This window comes from Amblyomma maculatum, chromosome 9, assembly GCF_055883805.1.
Source record: "Amblyomma maculatum isolate TAMU_Amacu chromosome 9, ASM5588380v1, whole genome shotgun sequence".
NCBI lineage: Eukaryota > Metazoa > Arthropoda > Arachnida > Ixodida > Ixodidae > Amblyomma > Amblyomma maculatum.
Window position 1 is genome coordinate 14876297 of NC_139352.1, and position 22053 is coordinate 14898349.

Genomic DNA, 22053 nt, shown 5'->3' on the forward strand with positions numbered 1-22053 from the left:
ACTGCAATCGCTTACCCTCTGCAGAGTGCGCCGTATCGTTGCTGCGAGAGCTTTTTTCCAAAGATGGCGTATGGTAGAGAGAGACCCTCTTCGTTCTCGGCCTAATTGGGGACATTCTTGAAGCAGTCGTATATGAGTATTCTACAATTTCCGTAGATCCTCTCAATCGCTGATGCCAATCGGCTCTCATTGATCAATGTAATGAGTTGCAAACCTTCGTTCGACTAATTCCGTTTTAAATTATCGGTATTTGTATGTCAGGGATTTATCGGTGTATCAGCTTGTTCAGCTGTTTCCGCCTCGAACCATCTTTATTAGTGAGCTAGAGTCATAGAACCCGTATTCGCCGATTTATTAGACGTTTGTGTGGTCCCTAGTAGGTGATAGTTGACAGGTCGTAGTTTGAGGCTAAAATAAATTGAAGTGAAAACTAACTGAGTGGGTTTCGATCCCGTGGCGGCACGAACAGACCAGTTTCGCTGGTGACTCCATTTGACGTCATCGCCACAGTCGAACATCCCGCTTGTTTAACAGCCACTCTCTCTGATGCTGTCGTCACCATCACTTTCCGTCCTTGCGCGATGGATCCAGACCACGTGACCATCGCGTTGTCCCCTGAATATACGCTAACCTTACCCCAATTTTTTTTTAGCGCTTTACCACTAAGATGCCCACTTGCCGATTTCGCGGATCTTTGTCTGAAGCCTGTTTGGCCCTGAAAATCGAGCCTCGAAACGAAGCAAGAAAGGGAATCAATGATGAACCGCCGAGCTAAAATCATGTCGAACAATGCTTTCGCACACCTTTATCGATTTAAGCGGACTTAAATCCCAGATAAATTGTTTCTTGTCCTGGCCGTGCTTTGTCAGCGATGTTTTTGAAATGCATCCCCTTCGTTTGACAAGGCTGGGATACACGTAGACATACGAAGGCGAGGCAATTAAAGAAGTCTCTTAAGCCGTCGCTTGTGGCTATCCATGTCTTCCACTAAATCTGCCCTGTCTTCTGCCGTAATCTTACTAGCCGAAGCCATTGAACTCCCATAGTTTCTCCTTTCCTTCTTTTCGTCCTCCTCGAAGCAGATCGGAACTGAGCACGCAAGCCTGTGGTGTGGCCTTTGCAGCCCTGTCTACCTCGATCTGTGTTCACTTAGACACAAAAGGGCTTCTTGATCGCTTTCACTTGCCATTCTGAATCGCACAGGGCAGTGAGGCAGCGGACACTGATGCTTATCATCCAGTGGGACGTACTTGAGGGGCAGTTTCCAGTTTTATCCGGTGCCCATTTCGCAATGTTGTAAACACGTGTATACGACACACTGACCCCTGTTATGACTGAGGAATCTCTTTGTTCGCTGACACCGTCGCAAATGGGCCACTTGAGGCGTCCGATTAACCCTCTCGGTCCCGCTGACAACTGTGCGATTTGGGTCGCGCGCGAGGCAGTTATGATAGCATTGTTTGATATGTCCTGCGCTGATTATAATCTTTCCCTGAGGAGTAAGTGGATCAAAGGAAAATAATTCCGGAAGACGGCAAGAACGAAAATCGAGCTATGATGAAACATCCGTGCTGCGCATGAGAAAACAGGGAGTCATAAAAGTAGCACGGGGGTCTCGTCATCTCGCCAGTGGCCGATATAAGGAAGTATAACATGGAAAAAATTTAGCATGCTGTAAAAAAGTAGGGAAGGCTTAAAGCCGTGAAGAAGAAATTGGGCTCAGGCAAAAGTAAGAGGTATGCGCTAAAGGACAAGGCGGGCAACGTAATCACGAATGTGGACGAGATAACGTTCTATACTGATCTCTACGGTAGCCAAAGTAGTCAGGAAAATAATGAGATTGGCAGTAGGAAAAAGCAGTGAGACGTTTCACCAGTGACGAAGGACGAGGTAAAGAAAGCGTTAGAAACTATGAAAAAGGGGAAAGCAGCTGGAGAGGAACTGGCAACTGTAGATTTCTTGAAGGATGGGGAGGATATCATGCTAGGAAAACTGACCACCTTGTATACGCTGTGCTTGGTGTCATTGGTACCGTAAGCATGGAAAAACGCAAACATTATCTTAATTCATAAGAAAGGGACGCTAAGGATCTGAAAAAGTACAGACCAATCAGCTTACTGTCAGTTACGTATAGGGTATTTACTAAGGTAATCGCTATTAGAATCAGGACAACCTTACACTTCAATGAAGCAAAATATTAAGCAAGTTTTCGGAAAGGCTACTCCACTATCGATCATATCTGGGCCACCAACCAGGTGATAGAAAGATGTTCGGAATATAACCAGCTCTTATACATAGTATTTATTGATAACAAAAAAAAAAAAAAACATTTGACTCAGTAGTAACCACGGCGGTCATGCAGGCACTGCGAAATCAGGGTATAGATGAGCCGTACGTGAAGGTACTGGAAGATATGATAGTGGCTGCACAGCAACCATAGTTCTGCATATAGAAAGCAACAAAATTCCCACAAAGAAAGGTGTTAGGTAAGGAGACACGATCTCCCCAGTACTACCCATAGCTTGCTTAAAAGATGTATTCGTGCACTTGGAATGGAAACAGGGATGAGGGTCGATGGAGAATATCTCAGTAATCTGCGATTCACTGATGACATTGCCTTGTTAAGTAATTCAGGGACCAACTGCAACTAATAATAAATGATCAAGACAGGAGAAGTAGAGAGGTAGGCTTGTATATCAATATTCAGAAGACCAAGGTAATGCTAAACAGCTTGGGATAGGTAGTTTAAAATAGGTAACGAAGCATTGGAAGTGGTCGGCGAGTATGTCTACTTAGTACAGGTGGTGACCGCAGATCCGGGCGACGAAAGGGAATCAACTGGGAGAATAAGAGTGGGATGTAGGGAAGGCACTCAAACATTTATTTCGTTCGGCAGTGGGATTGCCACAACGTCTGTACCAGCCATGCAGATCACGGTACACAGTTAGTGGCCTCCTGTTTCGTATCGGGCGCGAACAGACTTCCTTGCACTCGCAAACAAAATAATTACCTTCGTTATTTTTCTTAAGCCCCACCGTTTTTTCACCTTGGGGTTGCAAAATTTCGGAACCGGTGCGTGAACAAAAGCTTCACTGTGCCCCGTCTTTCGTTTTAATTTCTTTTTCGTTTCGTCGTTCGGGAGGGTATTTTTCGCAAATCGGATAACCCAACGTTTGTGTTTTTTAGGGGTAGGCGATGACTCGGTGGTTTCAAAACAATTGATATTTTGCCTGAAGTGAGTGGTGGGCGATGGCTCGGCATATTGTGATAGTTTATACCTATATATTTCGAGACTTTCAATAAAAAAAGAATGCGACATTATTTTGCAACCAAATGAACTACTTATGTTTCAATAACTATGCTCACTTTGTGATTGGAGTTGTACTGACGTGTTAGAATTCTGTAGTGCTTTAAAAGTTTCATTGTGAATTGAGGCATAACGCAAATTTCTTATAATTTTCGTGAATAACTACTGTTTTGTTAATTACTGTACTTCTGAATTTTTGTTAGATTATGTTTGAACTGATGTTAAATTGATGTGAGTCTACACTGTAATTTACTGTGGGACAACTGCTGCCATGTATGGGCCCTCAGGCACTCTTCAAGCTGTTCTAGAACAGCTTTTTCGCCTGAGGGCCTTCAACCTCGAGTTGAAAATAAATTGAATTGAATTGAATATATCATCATCATAATCATCATCAGCCTGATTATACCCACTGCAGGGCGAAGGCCTCTCCCATATTTCTCCACTTAACCCGGTTCTGTGCTAGCTGCATCCACGTGACCCCTGCGATTTTCTTAATCTCATCCGCCCACCTAACTTTCTGCCGCCCCCTGCTACGCTTTCCTTCCCTTGGAATCCAGTTTGTTACCCTCAGCGACCATCGGTTATCCTCTCTTCGCACTACATGTCCTGCCCATGTCCATTTCTTCTTCTTAATTTCTACTAGAATGTCGGTAACTTGAGTTATTTCTCTGACCCACTCTGCACGCTTTCTATCTCTTAATGTTACCCCTACCATTTTTCGTTCCATAGCCCTCTGGGTTGTCCTCAACTTAAGTAGAACTCTCTTGGTTAGCCTCCACGTTTCAGCCCCATAGGTGAGTACAGGCAAGATGCAACTGTTGTATACTTTCCTCTTGAGCGATACCGGTAAGCTGCTAGTCATAATCTGCGAGTGCTTGCCAAATGCGCTCCATCCCAATCGTATTCTTCTTGTTATATATTGTTATAACAATATATATATATATTGTTATATTGAATATATACCTGTTCCTATACTACTCGCCAAACTATCTCTTCCTATGCAAAAATGAAACTTCTCCATTGCCACTGTTCATCTCATTTGATTTTGTCTGCTTCCCTCCTCCTTGAGCAGCTAATATGTAGGACGTGGCATTTGTACTCACGCCTGCGTTTCTAACTCCAGCCTAATTAAGAGTTGCTACAGACCATGAACGTGAGCAACGCCTCATCTAAGCCTTTTAAGGAAATTAACTCTCCTTTTTTTTTCTCTTTGCGGACGCAGAATTCAGGTTCCCTGACACTAACTCCAGTGCACCTGAACGGCTATGATGGGCCTGCGGCGCAACCTCCCCCTGCCCCGGTGAAGCCGGAGCAGAAGCCGGCGCAGGGCGAGGAAGAAGAGGACGAGGACCCTTTCGGTCCCCCGCCCACCCTCAGGGAGCGCTCGGCGTCGATCACCTCGCGGGGCAACTGGGGCAGTCGCTGGGAGTTCCTGCTCTCCTGCGTCGGCCTCTCCGTGGGCATCGGCAACGTCTGGCGCTTTCCCTACCTGGCCTACCAGAATGGAGGAGGTAGGTTTTGCTGATTATTATGCCGCTAGAATAACTTTGGGCATCCTAACGTCATACTTGAGGAGTCGTAGAAGCCGACCAAAATAACCTAATAGAGGGACAGTTCGAAATGCTCCGGAGAGACGGCACTGCCATCGGCACTATATGTGCGGCAGCTAAAAATTTTGCAATTTATGTTGGGGTCTACGTCACATGTTTGCAGCTGTATGTACATTCTTTCTTCGGTAATTGCCACACATCACTTGGTCGTATGCAGAATCCCATTTTGACGCATGTGTGTTCGCTTATTGAGAACTGTATTTTATTATGTCTGTATTTATTACAGCGCTAACTTTTTGTGCCTTGTGCGAAGGTTACCGGGCAAAGCATGCTCGTCGCCGGAGAACATTCGTGCGGCGAAACGTTGCCGGGAAGATGGGGGCTCCCAAGGGCCCTTCACATGGGATGCCACCTGTTGGGGCCACCATCATGCCGCTTTTCCCAGAACAAACAAAGTGAAGGCACCCGTTCGTGTTCGAAGTCATTACGCGTCCGTGCAACCGAGTGTGAGAGGGGATGCTGGCATGCATCCCGCGTGTACTGCATCTTTCAGTAATCGCGTGCCAGTTAGAGCTCATTTTTCGCATTACCGGTAGTATAATCGACGCCAATGCTTTCCGTGAGCAACTTTGGTAGTACTATTGACTGAACAACAATAAAGATAAAAGTAAGGATCATTTTATTTTTAGTATTATGCGGGCCAGTTATGTTTTCGAATCAGAAAGACAAAGCCCACTCTGAAGTCTTGTGAGCCTATAAACGTAGAGTCTACTCTTTCCGCCTCTCTCACCGTAGTGACATACACTTCGGACGGAGATCACATTCGTTTATCATTCGAATACGAATAGCAGGGCTGAGGCCGGCGATTTGTTTGCAATACGTGGTTAGCACGATGGATGGATATTGACATTCTTTTTTAAGGCTAATGGTGGTTAGCGCCTTTCCAAAATAAATATAACTAACGACCGCATTTATTTATGCTTCTCTTTTTTTTAATTTACACTTCAGTTCTTGTTCTTATAGCCATTCTGAACTATCTCCCTGCTCTAGCGGCAAGAAAGAGGTGCTTTACGGTGATGCATGTTCACACCGTTGACTATGCGCTTACCGTCGCAAAATAAGCAGTTTCTTGGGGGTATGAATAAATATTTTATTTATTCATATAGTGAAAATGTTTTATTTATTCCGGCTCATAAAAGTGGAGCTAAAAGAGCTCATTTTTGAACTGCAAAAAACAACCAACCAGATTATGTATTGTTCATAAAGAAAAAAATTCAATTAGGGATCGTAACAGGGAGGGCATGCAAAAGTACAAAGACAATATATAGGAATGATAATTAATCAAAGTACATATCAAAATATGACATTGAATTCTTCTTTAGAAAGTACGTATAGCAGTTAAACCACAATGAGGAGCATATGGGACAAGAATTAGGCGAAGGACAATTACCCCAAGCGAAGCACAAAAGGAATTGGAACAAATTCGTAATGGCATAAGAACAATTACTGAGACGTTCCATTCGCGTATAGCATCAGGAAAGTACGAATATTTGAAAAGAGTCACATTGTGCGCCTATTATGCATTTACTTTAGCAGCCTCGATGTCAGGTCGCACTGCAGGCAGCGCCTGGCAACTTGTGGGCCTGGAACGAGTCCCTTAGCAGGATAAAATAAATGTCGTTCTACACGTAGGCGGCGCGGATTTCCCCCGTTCTCGCCTATTGCGGAACGGCGAGGTCAAATAACGAAAGACCACCGCCTCTCTGTGCACTTCGCGCCTTCGCATGCAGGCCTTTAAGCGTTACTCATAGTGTCCCGTGTTCTTGGAAGCGCGTGCAGGTGAAGAATGAGATGAATAGTTGTACCCCGGCCACGTCTTTTTCGATCGCAGTGTTTCTTGAGAATACACCTGGATGAGAAAAGGCAGTCACCTGTTTGAGCGATGCCAAGGTCGCACAGAGCCGGAGCTCTGAGTGGCTTCCGCAACGATGATTTATCGCCTTTGGAGCTGCGCTAGGAGTACGCAGTATGCAAGTGGGCGCGTGCCTTTGCGGTCAATTAAATATGCACCCTTGTTTCATTTTAGTTGCGTGGCTGCTCAAGATACAAGGAACTCGAGTTAGATGAAGGAACGGATGTGAAACCAAGAAGCTTACAGGCTTCGAAGACAAAAAAAACCTCCAAATACCAGTGCATCGGGATGCGCAGAGTAGAACACTCGAGTCGTTAGCTTTGCAGCGATAAATAAACAAATAACAAGTGACTGCTGGACAAAACAACTGCACGGATGCGCGCACTTTCTTCTTATATAGTCGCCTCTTTTCCGCAATGCTGAACGAACGGGACTGTGCTTAATTTCCTAACAAGCATTTTTGTTTTCTCATAACCTCGCCCTTAATAGTTACTGCGTCTACGTTTTCTTCTTAACTATTTGTTGACAGAGCTCTGTCAGCCAGCGGTTTAATTTTAACGAGAAAGCGTTCTTTGCCTCATGAGTGGCATATTTAGGATGCGTCACCACGAGAAAGTAAGAAAAGCAAGGGAATCGTTCCCACGCTAGGATTCGAACCGCCGCACCTTTATGCTAACCACTATAGTAAGTAAATATCGCATATAATAATAAGTCCACAATTCTCCTAGTCTAGCGTAAGGACGCCGAGGGGAGATATGGGGCTAGGAAGAACGAGAGCACTGTCAACGGCAGCCTACGCTAACAGCACACCGCCACGTATACGTAGCCTAGTGGGCTCAAGGTAATAAAAATAAGGGTAAAAACAAAAAAAAAAAGAACGAAATAAACAAAAATAACGAAAACAAGGCAAGACTAACCAAAAATAAAAAATAAGAAACATAAAAATAAAGAAAAAGTGATAAAAAGTTAATTACGGTAAGTCAGGTCGGTATCGCCACAACTTCGGTTAGCATACAAACAGGCTAGAATTGCTAGAACTGCCGCAAAGAAGGGCGCAAATTTGTCACCGGGAGGAGATTCTCCTAACCGCAGCAGTCGCAGTACTAATCGCAGTATAGGCACCGAAAGAGTAACTCGGTTTTCGGCAGCTGGCTTGCTCAAGTTGGTTACCACAGCATATCTCACGGACAAACGCGTGCAACCACTCTCTGGCCATGAGCACGTTTGGCTCAGAACAAGCGGCAGTAGTAGAGCAGCAGTTCGACTTTATCCGCACAACGAAAATGCCTCGAAAAAGCGTTGCCCTTCACCACAAGGATGCATATGTGAAAAACGTCTTTCCAGGCAGCCATTTTTATCGGTGTTCGTTTAATCAGTGGATTTTTTTCTCTTTGTGTACATGTTTAAAATACGTGTAACTCTTTAAAAGATCCGTAAAAAATTAATGGTCGATGATAACAATTGCTCGTCAATGTAAGAGAAATAGTTGAGAAACTAATTTTTTGTTTTAGTTTTCCGCAGTAGTGAAGATGGGTTTACTCTAAAAGCGCTGATAGATTCTAGGTCAAAGTGTCACATGCTTAACCTGTCTTTGGCTTGCGCGAGGTTGGGCCAGAGACAGATTTTTTTTGCCGAGCATTTCGCAGCAGCTCATTTTCAGGCCAGGATAGAGTTTCATTGGAGAACCGTTTTCTAAGGCCCGATAAAGCGGGAAATCGTGCCCGCGCTTCCCACGTGCCAGGTGAACGCTGAGACCGTAGACTCATCACAGCGGTACAAACATACGTTGCAGGACGTTGCACTGGAAAATGTCGGCTTTCACCTAATGCTCGGCGAGCATGTTTTCCTGCTGGCCATACGAAATAGCCTTGAGCGAATGAGAGGCAAATAGGGAGCTTTGGCGTCGAGAATGCCCTGAGCCATAGTCACCGATGTAATTGGTCCAGCTGGTTCGAGGCCAAGCCTGTAACGCTGGTGTGGAAAATGAGGGCATCGACTGAATGGCAACGGAGCAAATACAGTGATCTAAATCTGCATCGGGTCGAGGATGATTCGGACATGCGGGAGAGTTTCCGATACCGGGTGGGAGTAAGGAATGATTTAGGTGTATGCGTCCAAGAAGGTTTACTTTGTGTTTGTAGGGGGCCATTTACCACCTATTGTCACAGTGTTCACATATGCCTGTCAGTTGATGTACAGTGAGCGCCAACATGATTGCTCCACTCGGCCACAATCTAATTTTAAAGCGAGAACATTCCCATGTGGAAGAAATCCTTCACCTGCAGTGTCGGCGGCGTCGACCGTTTCAAGCCCCGCAGCCTCGAAAAATCACGATCTGACAAGTGGTAGTTGGCTGAGACGCTTGTATCCCGCGTGTGACGCGTCACATCCTCTACAAATGACAAGCAAGACTCGAAGCGGCGTAGGAATGTCCACTCCTCAATGCTATGATGGTCCTGCTGAGCTCGAGAGCTTCAGTTGAAAAAACAAAAATGTCAAGAGGACATTCAATCTGTTGTAGAGTGCAGCCCTTATGCGCCGTTGGGGACTGTGTAACCGAGCGAAAGAGAGTCACGAGCCAAAAGAGAGTTTCCCAGAAGAGAAAGCTCTGCGCCGCCCTCTTATCGGGCACCCGGTACACCCTCTAGAGAATAAGTTCTCTAAAGGGTGTTGGTATACGACCCGCCGGGCAGAGTGCGGGTCTCACCGAGGCAGGCATCACCAAACGCCTGCTGCTGCGCTATCTCATCGCCTTCTCTTTAGCTCTGCGAAAAAAGAAAAACAAAAATCTACCCATTTGGGCCGCCTTCAAATATGAAGATGAAAACTCCCGCATGCGATAGTTTGTAGGACAGATTGTCACCGCCGGTCACGCATTGCCTTGCAAGGAGAAGAGACCGAAAGAAATGCTTCTTCTTCTTTTGCTGCTGCTGCTAAATGAGCTGCACTCAAATTTCGAAGTATGAGCATCGTAATCATCGTGATACTTTTTAATGTCACCTGAAAGGAAATGGTCACTCCGCAATAGAAACTTGTCATTTCTTTGCATATAGAATCGTACCATGCCATAGGAAAATAACACTTTCGCGTATTTGCCGGATAAATCTCATTGCTCATGTAAACATCATGCGCCGCATCCTCTATCAACCATTGTGATGCAGTATAGACTGATGAATGAATTAGCTGCTCGCGTGTATTATTGTTACATCATTTTGCGAAGGTGAAGCGCGGCCTATAATTCATAAGTTTAAACCCAAACCCCCCATTTCCTGTTTCCCACATGGGGTACGACAGATATCGCTCTTAGCCTCACCTCGTACAAAGGCAAAGCTTATCGGTCCATGCTCTGCACTTTGCACGTCCCTGCTCATTTGATGCCGGTGCGAATACTTTCGTACAGTATATTTGCTGTCACCAACTAGCCCAACAATGCGTTCTTTTTAAGAACTACAGTTCGTGTTGTTCACATTACATTTCTCTGACCCACTCAGTGGGTCAGAGAAATAACCCAAGTTACTGAAATTCCAGCGGAAGTTAAGAAGAAGAAATGGACATGGGCAGGACATGTAGTGCGAAGAGAGGATAACCGATGGTCGCTGAGGGTAACAAACTGGATTCCAAGAGAAGGAAAGCGTAGCAGGGGGCGGCAGAAAGTTAGGTGGGCGGATGAGGTTAAGAAGTTCGCAGGAGTCAAGTGGATGCAGCTAGCACAGAACCGGGTTAAAAATATGGGAGAGGCCTTCGCCCTACAGTGGGTATAGTCAGGCTGATGATGATGATGATGATGATGACATTTAATGTCAGACAATTCTAAGGGGACGAGACTGATGTTGAATTCCAGTACATCATTCGCGGCTTCTGGAAACTCTCACTGCTAGTATCACTCTGGAACTGAAGGATTTCTCATTCTTTTTGTCTGCCTCTCAGGCCAGAGTTTTTCATGAGAGGGGGAAAAGTGCTGAACATCATCAACCACTAGATAGCAGGTAATGCGTTGGGCTGTAAACAGCTAGGGATTCAAACGCAACGATTCAATTTTTTCTAGAGGCAAACCTCAAAAGAAATGCTTCAATAATTTTCGTACAAGCGAGCCTCATGCCAAACTTGTAAATGTGCAAGAAGTGCTGCACAAAATCAATTTATTTACAGATTGGAGAACATAACGTCTACTAGATCTGCACGGCAGAATCTACATTTTAGACCAGCCAAGTCAAATACGGAATCACATTTTGCCGGCATTCCAGCGGCGTTTGAAAAGCCGTTTGAGAAATTCGCGTATTATGTGGCGCATTTTTCTCTCATGGTAATTTCGACAAACTCCGCGTAGCGTGCGACTGCCCCATCGCGTGCTAGCTGGTTCAGTGCGGTTACCGGCGACCGAGCGTTATACAAACAGGCACGTTGGGTTCAATCACCCTCTGTCCCCTTCACCGGACGCCTAAGTGGGTCGGCGAGACCTCGCATTGCTTCTGCAGTAGGCCTCAGTGAGCACGCGGGGAACCCCGAGAGACCCTCCTCTCTCTCTTCTTCCCTTCCGAAATTCTCCCACGCCACGTTTTTTCACTTTCGCGTGCATGCCTTCCGCCGACTGTGAGTAAACAGTGTCTCTCCTCGCCTCGGCCCTGTCCTGGGGGAGAGATGTGCACTCAGGCAACAAGAGTGCACTGCGCCATACCGAGGGGGGGGGGGGGGGGGGGGGGGGTTGCATGCTATGAGCTTCATCTGGAATATGCGCACTCAGAAGCTCTTGTACTTCTAGGTAGCCGCGGAAACTCTGTAGAACATTAGCACACGAGTCGGCTTTAATCCTTCTCCTCTGTTCCTGTGCGTCTTACTTCCCTGTAGGTGACAGGAGCTAGATTGCCATAACAGTAAAGGCGCATTTGCGAGCGTTGAAGTTTTGGTTGATGACACACCTTTTTACATTTCAAGGAAAGGTGTCGTTGAGGCCTTCTAAAGGTTTTTATTTAAACAATCTGTTTTTTTATATAAACAATAAGCCTACTGCAGAACAAAAAACAAACAAACAAACAAACATCTTTCTTGCGGATATCTGACCCATACCGTGTTGTTGATAATTGCAAAGCAAACATGTTTCTCAACACAGCCAGCTGCCGCTGGTGCCAACGTGCTGATTCGGCGCGTGGCTCATCGTCGGCACGCTGGTTCCGCTGCTAAGGCGTCACCGAAATTACCATATTTATTTTACTGATACAATGGGATCGGCAGTAAGGTAGTTCCACGAGTTTAGCTCCGAGCAATTACAAAGCGCCCTCGGATGTGCCTTCGATGTGAAACAATTTAGACTAGCGATGACTAGGGAGTAGCGCCCGGCGAGAGTGCTGTTGTCCGCCGCGCCAGCGGGCGGCGCTGCTTTCGTAAGCGCTGCTGTAAGTGGTGCAAATTTGTCGTCTTCGCTCATGGTGGAGCTGGGGGCACGCGTTTTTCGACGTTTTGCTCAACATTACGCCGTGCAAACGATGCTGCTACGACGGGATGGCGATATGCTGTTCATGTTGGTGGGCAAGGCGGCTGGGTGGCTGTAGGGCTGTAATGGCGCTGGCTGGACTGTGCGTTTGGAGACGGGCCGTGGCGACGGCGCTGGGCCGACATTTATCTCGTGCGGCTACTGACACGATCATTGTGCGAAATAACGAGCGCGGCGTGATCGAGCGGTGGTGGGACGACCGAGCAGCGGCCGCGGCGGCCCACTGAACGACAGTAGCGCGACGCGGTCGTCATCACGGAACTGTCATCATGGATAGGTTTGCTGGCGCAGTGCGGCTGACTCTACGGCCTGAAGTACGGGCCCGAAGAGCTCGAGTCGCTCCAGCGCAGCCATAAGGTCAAAAAGATGATCCAGAAGGACAAGTAAGTGTTCAGGCGACAGGTGAAGCTACTGCTGCTGGGTGCCGGCGAAAGCGGCAAGAGCACTTTCCTCAAGCAGATGCGCATCATCCACAAGTACAGCTTTGAGCCGGACCAGCTGCTCGAGTATCGTTCCTGCGTCTTTCAGAACGTACTGCGTGGTATGAAGGTGCTGGTGACACGTTTTCACCATGCAAGCACCTCGTGAGCTTGTTTCCAGGAGAGCAAGTTGAAGACGCGAATGCAGTCTTCAACTACAGACTGAACAGAGCCCAGATGTGTGTAGAGAATGCCTTTGGGCTCACCGCAGCCAGATGGAGAGTGTTGCTCCGCACCGTTCATTTGAAGCCGTGCAACATCGACTATGTGATCAAGACCGCCTGCATGCTGCACAACTTTCTCATCGACATGAATACGCAACAGTTTGCAGTTGACGTTTTTTGAAGACGCGAATGCAGTCTTCAACTACAGGCTGAACAGAGCCCAGAGGTGTGCAGAGAATGCCTTTGGGCTCACCGCAGCCAGATGGAGAGTGTTGCTCCGCACCGTTCATTTGAAGCCGTGCAACATCGACTATGTGATCAAGACCGCCTGCATTCTGCACAACTTTCTCATCGACATGAATACGCAACAGTTTGCAGTTGACGTTTTTGGAAGACGCGAATGCAGTCTTCAACTACAGGCTGAACAGAGCCCAGAAGTGTGCAGAGAATGCCTCTGGGCTCACCGCAGCCAGATGGAGAGTGTTGCTCCGCACCGTTCATTTGAAGCCGTGCAACATCGGCTATGTGATCAAGACCGCCTGCATTCTGCACAACTTTCTCATCGACATGAATATGCAACAGTTTGCAGTTGACGTTTTTGGAAGACGCGAATGCAGTCTTCAACTACAGGCTGAACAGTGCTCAGAGGTGTGCAGAGAATGCCTTTGGGCTCACCGCAGCCAGATGGAGAGTGTTGTTCCGCACCGTTCATTTGAAGCCGTGCAACATCGACTATGTGATCAAGACCGCCTGCATGCTGCACAACTTTCTCATCGACATGAATACGCAACAGTTTGCAGTTGACGTTTTTTGAAGACGCGAATGCAGTCTTCAACTACAGGCTGAACAGTGCTCAGAGGTGTGCAGAGAATGCCTTTGGGCTCACCGCAGCCAGATGGAGAGTGTTGTTCCGCACCGTTCATTTGAAGCCGTGCAACATCGACTATGTGATCAAGACCGCCTGCATGCTGCACAACTTTCTCATCGACATGAATACGCAACAGTTTGCAGTTGACGTTTTTTGAAGACGCGAATGCAGTCTTCAACTACAGGCTGAACAGAGCCCAGAGGTGTGCAGAGAATGCCTTTGGGCTCACCGCAACCAGATGGAGAGTGTTGCTCCGAACCGTTCATTTGAAGCCGTGCAACATCGACTATGTGATCAAGACCGCCTGCATTCTGCACAACTTTCTCATCGACATGAATACGCAACAGTTTGCAGTTGACGTTTTTGGAAGACGCGAATGCAGTCTTCAACTACAGGCTGAACAGTGCTCAGAGGTGTGCAGAGAATGCCTTTGGGCTCACCGCAGCCAGATGGAGAGTGTTGTTCCGCACCGTTCATTTGAAGCCGTGCAACATCGACTATGTGATCAAGACCGCCTGCATGCTGCACAACTTTCTCATCGACATGAATACGCAACAGTTTGCAGTTGACGTTTTTTGAAGACGCGAATGCAGTCTTCAACTACAGGCTGAACAGAGCCCAGAGGTGTGCAGAGAATGCCTTTGGGCTCACCGCAGCCAGATGGAGAGTGTTGCTCCGCACCGTTCATTTGAAGCCGTGCAACATCGACTATGTGATCAAGACCGCCTGCATTCTGCACAACTCTCTCATCGACATGAATACGCAACAGTTTGCAGTTGACGTTTTTTGAAGACGCGAATGCAGTCTTCAACTACAGGCTGAACAGTGCTCAGAGGTGTGCAGAGAATGCCTTTGGGCTCACCGCAGCCAGATGGAGAGTGTTGTTCCGCACCGTTCATTTGAAGCCGTGCAACATCGACTATGTGATCAGGACCGCCTGCATGCTACACAACTTTCTCATCGACATGAATACGCAACAGTTTGCAGTTGACGTTTTTTGAAGACGCGAATGCAGCCTTCAACCCCTGGCTGAACAGAGCCCAGAGGTGTGCAGAGAATGCCTTTGGGCTCACCGCAACCAGATGGAGAGTGTTGCTCCGCACCGTTCATTTGAAGCCGTGTAACATCGACTATGTAATCAAGACCGCCTGCATGCTGCACAACTTTCTCATCGACATGAATACGCAACAGTTTGCAGTTGACGTTTTTGGAAGACGCGAATGCAGTCTTCAACTACAGGCTGAACAGTGCTCAGAGGTGTGCAGAGAATGCCTTTGGGCTCACCGCAGCCAGATGGAGACTTGCTCCGCACCGTTCATTTGAAGCCGTGCAACATCGACTATGTGATCAAGACCGCCTGCATGCTGCACAACTTTCTCATCGACATGAATACGCAACAGTTTGCAGTTGACGTTTTTAGAAGACGCGAATGCAGTCTTCAATACAGGCTGAAAAGAACCCAGAGGTGTGCAGAGAATGCCTTTGGGCTCACCGCAGCCAGATGGAGAGTGTTGCTCCGCACCGTTCATTTGAAGCCGTGCAACATCGACTATGTGATCAAGGCCGCCTGCATGCCGCACAACTTTCTTATCGACATGAATACGCAACAGTTTGCAGTTGACGTTTTTTATGCCACCAAGGCTGCATAAAAACGTCGTCAGCTGGTACTCTAGACACTGCTTATTTTATTTACTGTTCTTGCACCGTGGTTTAACTGAAAGTACACTGTTGAAGCGGGACAGCTAGACCGTATGCCTTTCGCACTCGGTCGCCGGCGCACCATGCACAGACATGGATGCATTCGTCAAGCTCGGTACGCAATAGCAGCGGTTAGCGACGTAACAGCGGTGAACGCTGCCCATGCCGGTAATGCGACATGAAAGCAGCGCAACATTGGATATCAATATGCTCTGTCGAGAGAACATACACGACATGAAATAGATCGCACTTCACGTTAAATCAATGCGGCGATGACTGGAAAGCATGTTTCGTGGTGTCTGTATATTCCGCTTTCGGTAGCTGCCCGTAAGGTTCATTGGCTGTGTGTTTGTGTGCACAGTTACAATTGTAACAATAAAATATCACTGAAAATACATGTATCATATGAAAGATACAACAGATACATCCTCACAGTTAAGTGTGACGTTAAGTGTGACGAGTTCGGCATGCGGAAGTGGAGCGACGTCCTTTGCAATAGCTCCGGCCGCTTTCCAACTGGTGCCGCAATGCCAGATGCATAGTATGTGGTGTGCTGGCGTGCTATAATAAAAGAGAAAATAGCGCTAAGGTGTCGGTTAGCTTTCCGAGTACCGCGAAACAGCCCTTCTACACTGCCGTTATCGCAGCATCAACAGCGTACGCACAGCCCGTGACGGCGTCAAGGGGAGCCGGGGCATTATTTCACAGTTTAGGTCATACGGGGCGCCACCATCAAATTAAGATGGCTGCGGCATCGAAACTGAAATCGTCTATAGCAGCCACTGTAAGGCTTCTCTTGTGTCTTGATATTTGTCTATTTAGCAGGGGACCTTGACTTCCCGGTTCTTCTGATGCCGACAACTGGTATTTCATGGTATTGCATTTTCAGTGAGCGGCTATCGATTTCCCTACTTGCATCTGTGTGTGTTGTAAAACCACCTGTTTAGGGTCAGCGCACGCGACGTGCGTTGATATTGCGTTTATCGGTGACTTTGACATGTTGCCCTGCCAAGTTTCCATAGTTTGGCGTTGAACTGCAGTATTTTACAGAAACGTTTTCGCGATCCGCAATACGCAACTTTTACGCCTGCTTCTCAGTCAACCAGAGATACTGCGGCATTGTGTTAAAAGAGAGAGAGACACAGAAAATGTAACCCTGAAGAAGGGCGTAAATGCCACCGTTGTTCTAAAAATGAACACACTTGGAGCACACTTGGAGAAGCGCCTGAGGGGTAAACTGTCCTTTTATCTGGTTCAGAACTGACGTACGAAGCATAAATGGCTCGTTCTCACGGAGTATCGGCAGTGTTGTGGCATTGATGACCTCATTCTTGTCTATATACACAGTTCATCTCCCGTGTGTTTGATTCCATCCTACAGGCGCCTTCCTCATCCCGTATCTCATCATGCTCTTGTTGGCCGGCAAGCCCATGTATTTCCTGGAACTCGCCTTCGGACAGTTCGCCGGTCAGGGACCGCTCACCATATGGGCCTGTGCGCCCATCTGCAAAGGTATTGCACGTACGCTTTGCTGTACCCGTGGCAATGCCACTCATATAACCCATGTTTGTGTGTGTGGGACACGGTACGCACAGTTGTGACAAATCATCTTTCTTCTAGAAACACTGCTATTGAGCACCAAATCACTTCCGTGAAGAAGAATCTGGTAGAGGAGGTTTCAGTTTTGAAAGCGCCAACAGTAAATAAATCGATAGCTGTGAGTGTGCGCGTGCGTGTGTGTGCGTGTGTGTGTCACATCAGCCAATTATCAAATAGATGTTTTATAAATGCGCCTCGTATCGTCTGCTCCTGCGCTACCGGCGCCCTTACAAACACTACTCCATAAATACCGGAAGTGTTTCGGAACTCACTATCACCATCAGTAATGACGTTTATTTACTGCGCCGAAACCGCGTTTATTCACGCTGCCCTTGGTGGTAGTTGAAAGCTCAAGAGGTGGAACCAGCGAAAAGAGACGCCGGACAGGACAGGGGAGGCGCACACACACAATATCTCCTCTGTCATGTCCTGCCTCTGTCTTCGCTGGTTTCACCTTTGTAAGCATTAAGAAGCGCGCGACTCTCCTGTAGCTTCTTCGTCGCCTCTTCTGGCGAGAGTGCGTGCATTAACGGGCTTTGCGTCTCTTACAGGCTGGTGCTTTGAGAGTATTCTCAGCGCGCAAAGTATGCTCAGCAAAGGTCTAAGGCGCCAAACGCTAAACAATCGAGTTTGGCTGTGGTGAAAATTTATAGCTTTTAAAAATCAGAAATTATGTTACTGCGAAAATAAGAAAGGAGGATGCAAAGACGCCATCCATAAACGAATTGTAAATGTCTCGGGGTTAATCATGGCAGAATAGCTGGCGCTGTGACCAGTCGCTGTATGTTCCCTAGTTCTACTCAAGACGATAAACGCTTTATGAAAGCGCTGTGGATATCTCTTCTGAAGACTGCTTTCGCCGTGGATGAAGTAACACAGGCGAATGGATTCTTCGATGATCGAGCATGCACCATTCTGATCAACTCAAACTTTCTTTTGCACATACCAAGTGATTAAAGGAATTCCGCAACTAATTAAAAAAAAAAGCTTTTTGAGATGCGAACACGGCTCCTGATGAATAATTGCACCAGTATTAGCGGACATCAGAAAACGAAGAATGATCACAACTATAAAGCTGGTTAGCTATTCCATAATAGTGGAATGATGAAGCTGTATACTTCCTTGTTGCGTGTTGTGAGCTTTTTATCTCTCCGCATGTGTTGTGACAGAGTGTGGGCTTCGCAGGTGTGGGCTTCGCCATGGTGTGCGTCTCCTTGGTGGTGGCGATATACTACAACGTCATCATGGCCTACACCCTCTACTACACAGCGTCCACATTCCAATCGGAAGTGCCGTGGGCGCGCTGCGACCCGCTCTGGGCAAACACAACGCCCTGCTTCGTGCGCACCCAGAACGTGAGCAAAGGCTGCCTTTTACATCTCTCACGTCTTGCTGTATTCTGAATGCACAGTCGTTTATCTTAGCTCGTAGTGAGTGGTTTGTTTGTGGCTTCATATTGCCCCGTTTTGTACTATTGCACCCTTTTCTTGAAGGTTTACTATCCTCCCGTGATAGCCGATCAAACCGATGGCGTTCTTTTAGAAAGGCTGTGTAATCATGAACCCGTGCAATCGTAGTTGGCACCAGATAGTGTAAGCCCTTTAAGCAGTTTGAGACTACGTTCTTGAAATTGACACCTGATATTTATATATTTTTGAAAAGTGTCGATGTGGTTGCCGCGGCGTTTTTAATATGCATGCATGCATCCCTAGCGAAAAAACCCCGAGTCACAATAACCTCATAGAGATTTCTCATATTAAACTCGCATAAATCTCATATAATCTCATACAAATATCATTCAGCGTATGACAAATATACGAGATTATATGAGATTTGTATGAGCTTAATATGAGAAATCTGTATGAGGTTATTGTGAGTCTTAGGATTTTTCCGGTAGAGTGTGACGTCATATTTCTCGTGAGAAAGGTGGGTAGTCGGCCTAAGAGTGTTTTTTGAGACTACCTTTACATAAAACGGGGCAAAAGCCGTACGCAAAACCTCATATATAATTGAGACTGCTACTTGCGGCATCAACACCAACTTACCCCGCTAAAATAGGTTACACTGGCAGGTAAATATGTATTGGCAATGATGTTTCCTATGGTCTGGTTTAAAAAGTGTAAGCGTCTCAAAACGGGTTGGGCTATGAAGGAAGCCGTATTAAAAGCTTGATTCGAAAATTTCGTGCAGTGACGTGAAGTGACTCTGAAAATTCACTGGCGCCTTGCTTTTTGCTGCCGTCTACGGCCGCCACTGCTGGAAGTGAACCCGTGTCCTTGGGATCAGCAGTCAAGTGTCATAACCACTGAGTTGTTACGGCGACTCAGTTTGTTAGTATTACTGATAAGTTAGCGCTTGCTTTAGATAATTAAACGACTAAAAGAAACCAAAATATTGAAACTGGTTAAGCTAAGTTGGCCTAATGCGAAATACGGGCTCTAGCACGCCTCGTTTCATTTCGCTTTCGGTTCGAGGCTAGGCTTTTAAGGTCAAGCTTCAGGGAAAGATCGTCGAAATCGGTGACTGGGTAATTTATGCGTATGTCATGTGAGCAAATATCACATAAAACTGCAGCCCTGTTCAAAACATTTTTCTTTTTCCTTCTCGTAGACGTCTGAACTTAACCTGAACGAAACTAAGCCGTCCAGCCAAGTCTACTGGGAGTAAGTGATTCTGTCTTTTTCTGTTTCAGTGATGCTCAGCCACGATAAGTGTGCAGGGTCGTCCATTTCTACTTGAAATGCGATCGCTGTCTTCAAAGCGTCATTGCGTCCGACGCAGCCGCATATGAAGCAAACACAGAGCGACCTGGTGGTGGGGCTTCGCATAACCTAGCTTCACTGCACCGCCAGGTCAATGGCGCTTTGAAGACAGTGATTGAGTTTCAACCAGGAGTGGACGATCCTGTACGTGACTGAATGCTTGATTGAACGATATGCAACACTCGCTGAGTGAATGACCGGTTACTGAGCAGCGCATTTGTGAAAGTGCATGCGTGGAAGTATTGCGCTGCTAAGGGCACAGTGAATGGCTTCGTGAATGACGTCATCAGTGATCTGATGAAAAATGCATCTCGATACTTGCGGACAACCTTCCAGGATATCATGGTTGGTCCTCTGGCTATCTTGACCTGTTTTTGAAGTGGAAGCTTCACTACGCCAGCCAGCTCGAGCCTTCAGCGTCGGTACCGGTGGTTGCCTGAAAGAGCGCCAACTCGAGCCTCTTTTTTCATATGCTAGGGTGATATGAGAATCAGCCTGCCAGAACCCTTTATATTCACGTTACCCCTAGGACACGCAGACGTGTTCATACGAATTGATTACAGCGTGACTTTATATGTGGGCTGGTAGCTTACGCTCTCGCGTCACACCCTTAAAGGCTGAGCTTAAGTGTCCCCAATAATGTAGCGCCCTACACTGGTAGGCCGTGATAGTGGAATAATGTAGCAGGCAAAAGAAGCTTCCGATTACATCCAGGTTTAACCGGAGCTTAACCACAGCTAATTTTGGACACCTCAGTTCATGGCATAAGGACCTAGTGTTTTTGTTTGCATTAATAGCAGTCAAGAATGATACTCAGCGATGGCGCGGTGCACACGCTCTAAATATCAAATTTTAGAGACTATTCCAATTAAAAAAAAAAGACAAATATGTGCAGACACCACTCAACTAAAGGTTTTCTTGACATAACCGCCCTCTCGCCTAGTGCATAGCCTCAGTATGGCGACGTGATAAAAATGCGGCATAATACATACTCAGCTTCAATATATGTTAAACCACATAATGACCGCCAGCGGGAGTCGGTACTGTTCGATTTTGATTTTTGTTTTTGATCTATCAGTAAATAATCAAATGAACGCTTGTGTTAGCACATGATGTCCTTAGTCGCTTATTCACCATAAGATTCAAAAATCTAGCTAACGAAATAACAAACCCTCAATCAAATAATCGACCGCAAAATTTTAATTCATTAGATTACATGGATGAAACTGGTTGGCCTAAACAGTTACGGATATCAGGAAAGTAGGAAAGACCAAGAATTTTATCACCAGGTTTACGAAGCATTTCTTGCAATACGTAACATGATAGTCTGATCGATTTAGAAGAATTTTATCAATGTAAAAACCAACGCATAAAGAGTTCATGGCAATCAATAGCTTCTTAGCTTGAACGCGCACGAACAGAGAAATGGCAAATAGAACGATACCAAACAGTCATAAACCAGATCAAACCTTTATTGTCTAATAATAACTTTCCACAAACTGGCTGAAGTTATTTGTTTTCCTAATGCAGATGGTAAGTTATAGTACATTTTAAGCCAATAAAATTTAATAGTCCTCCGTTACAGATTAGACATTAGAATATAGAAACTGCGATTCAAAGCTTATGTTGATTTAAAGCCAGTACAGAGAGCCAAGCTCGACGATCAGTCGATAAGACAGTCATGTGCTCCAGGCGCTACGTTCTGGAAATCAGCGACGGCATCGATGACCTTGGCGGTGTCAAGTGGGACCTGGCTCTGTGTCTCCTGCTCAGCTGGATCATCGTAGTAGCCTGCCTTGTGAAAGGCATTAAGACCTCGGGCAAGGTGGTCTACTTCGCCGCCACCTTCCCATACGTCATCCTCATCACGCTCATGATAACGGGACTATGCCAGCCTGGCGCCATCAATGGCGTCCTCTACTTCATCACCCCTTCCTTCGAGCGGCTGCTGGACATCAAAGTTTGGCAGGCCGCAGCGGGACAGATGTTCTTCTCGCTCAGCCTGTCAATGGGTGGACTCATCATGTACAGCAGCTACAACAAGTTCTCCAACAACGTCTTCAGGTACGCTCAACGATAGTCTTGAAACGTTGTGTACGTCCTTGTCGATCACCGATGTGAATTGCGATGTATCAAGCAGTGGTCCCACCCTGAGGTCACGTAAAGGGGATTGAGGCAGGTTTTGCTTGCGCTGAAACGAGAGCCTTACAGCAATAACTTAGTAGC

General features: G+C 46.6%; 1 protein-coding gene across 2 annotated transcripts in view; it reads left to right on the forward strand.

Annotated features, from left to right (window-relative positions):
• The window catches only part of LOC146178401 (sodium-dependent proline transporter-like), a 117140-nt gene that overhangs the window by 77708 nt on the left and 17379 nt on the right, over nt 1–22053 (forward strand). For both annotated transcript variants that reach the window (XM_084578239.1, XM_084578240.1), the window contains exons 2-6: nt 4530–4818; nt 16847–16978; nt 18251–18420; nt 19676–19728; nt 21520–21891. In XM_084578239.1, coding sequence (XP_084434365.1) covers nt 4530–4818; nt 16847–16978; nt 18251–18420; nt 19676–19728; nt 21520–21891 — 1016 coding nt within the window. The remainder of the gene's footprint in view (nt 1–4529; nt 4819–16846; nt 16979–18250; nt 18421–19675; nt 19729–21519; nt 21892–22053) is intronic.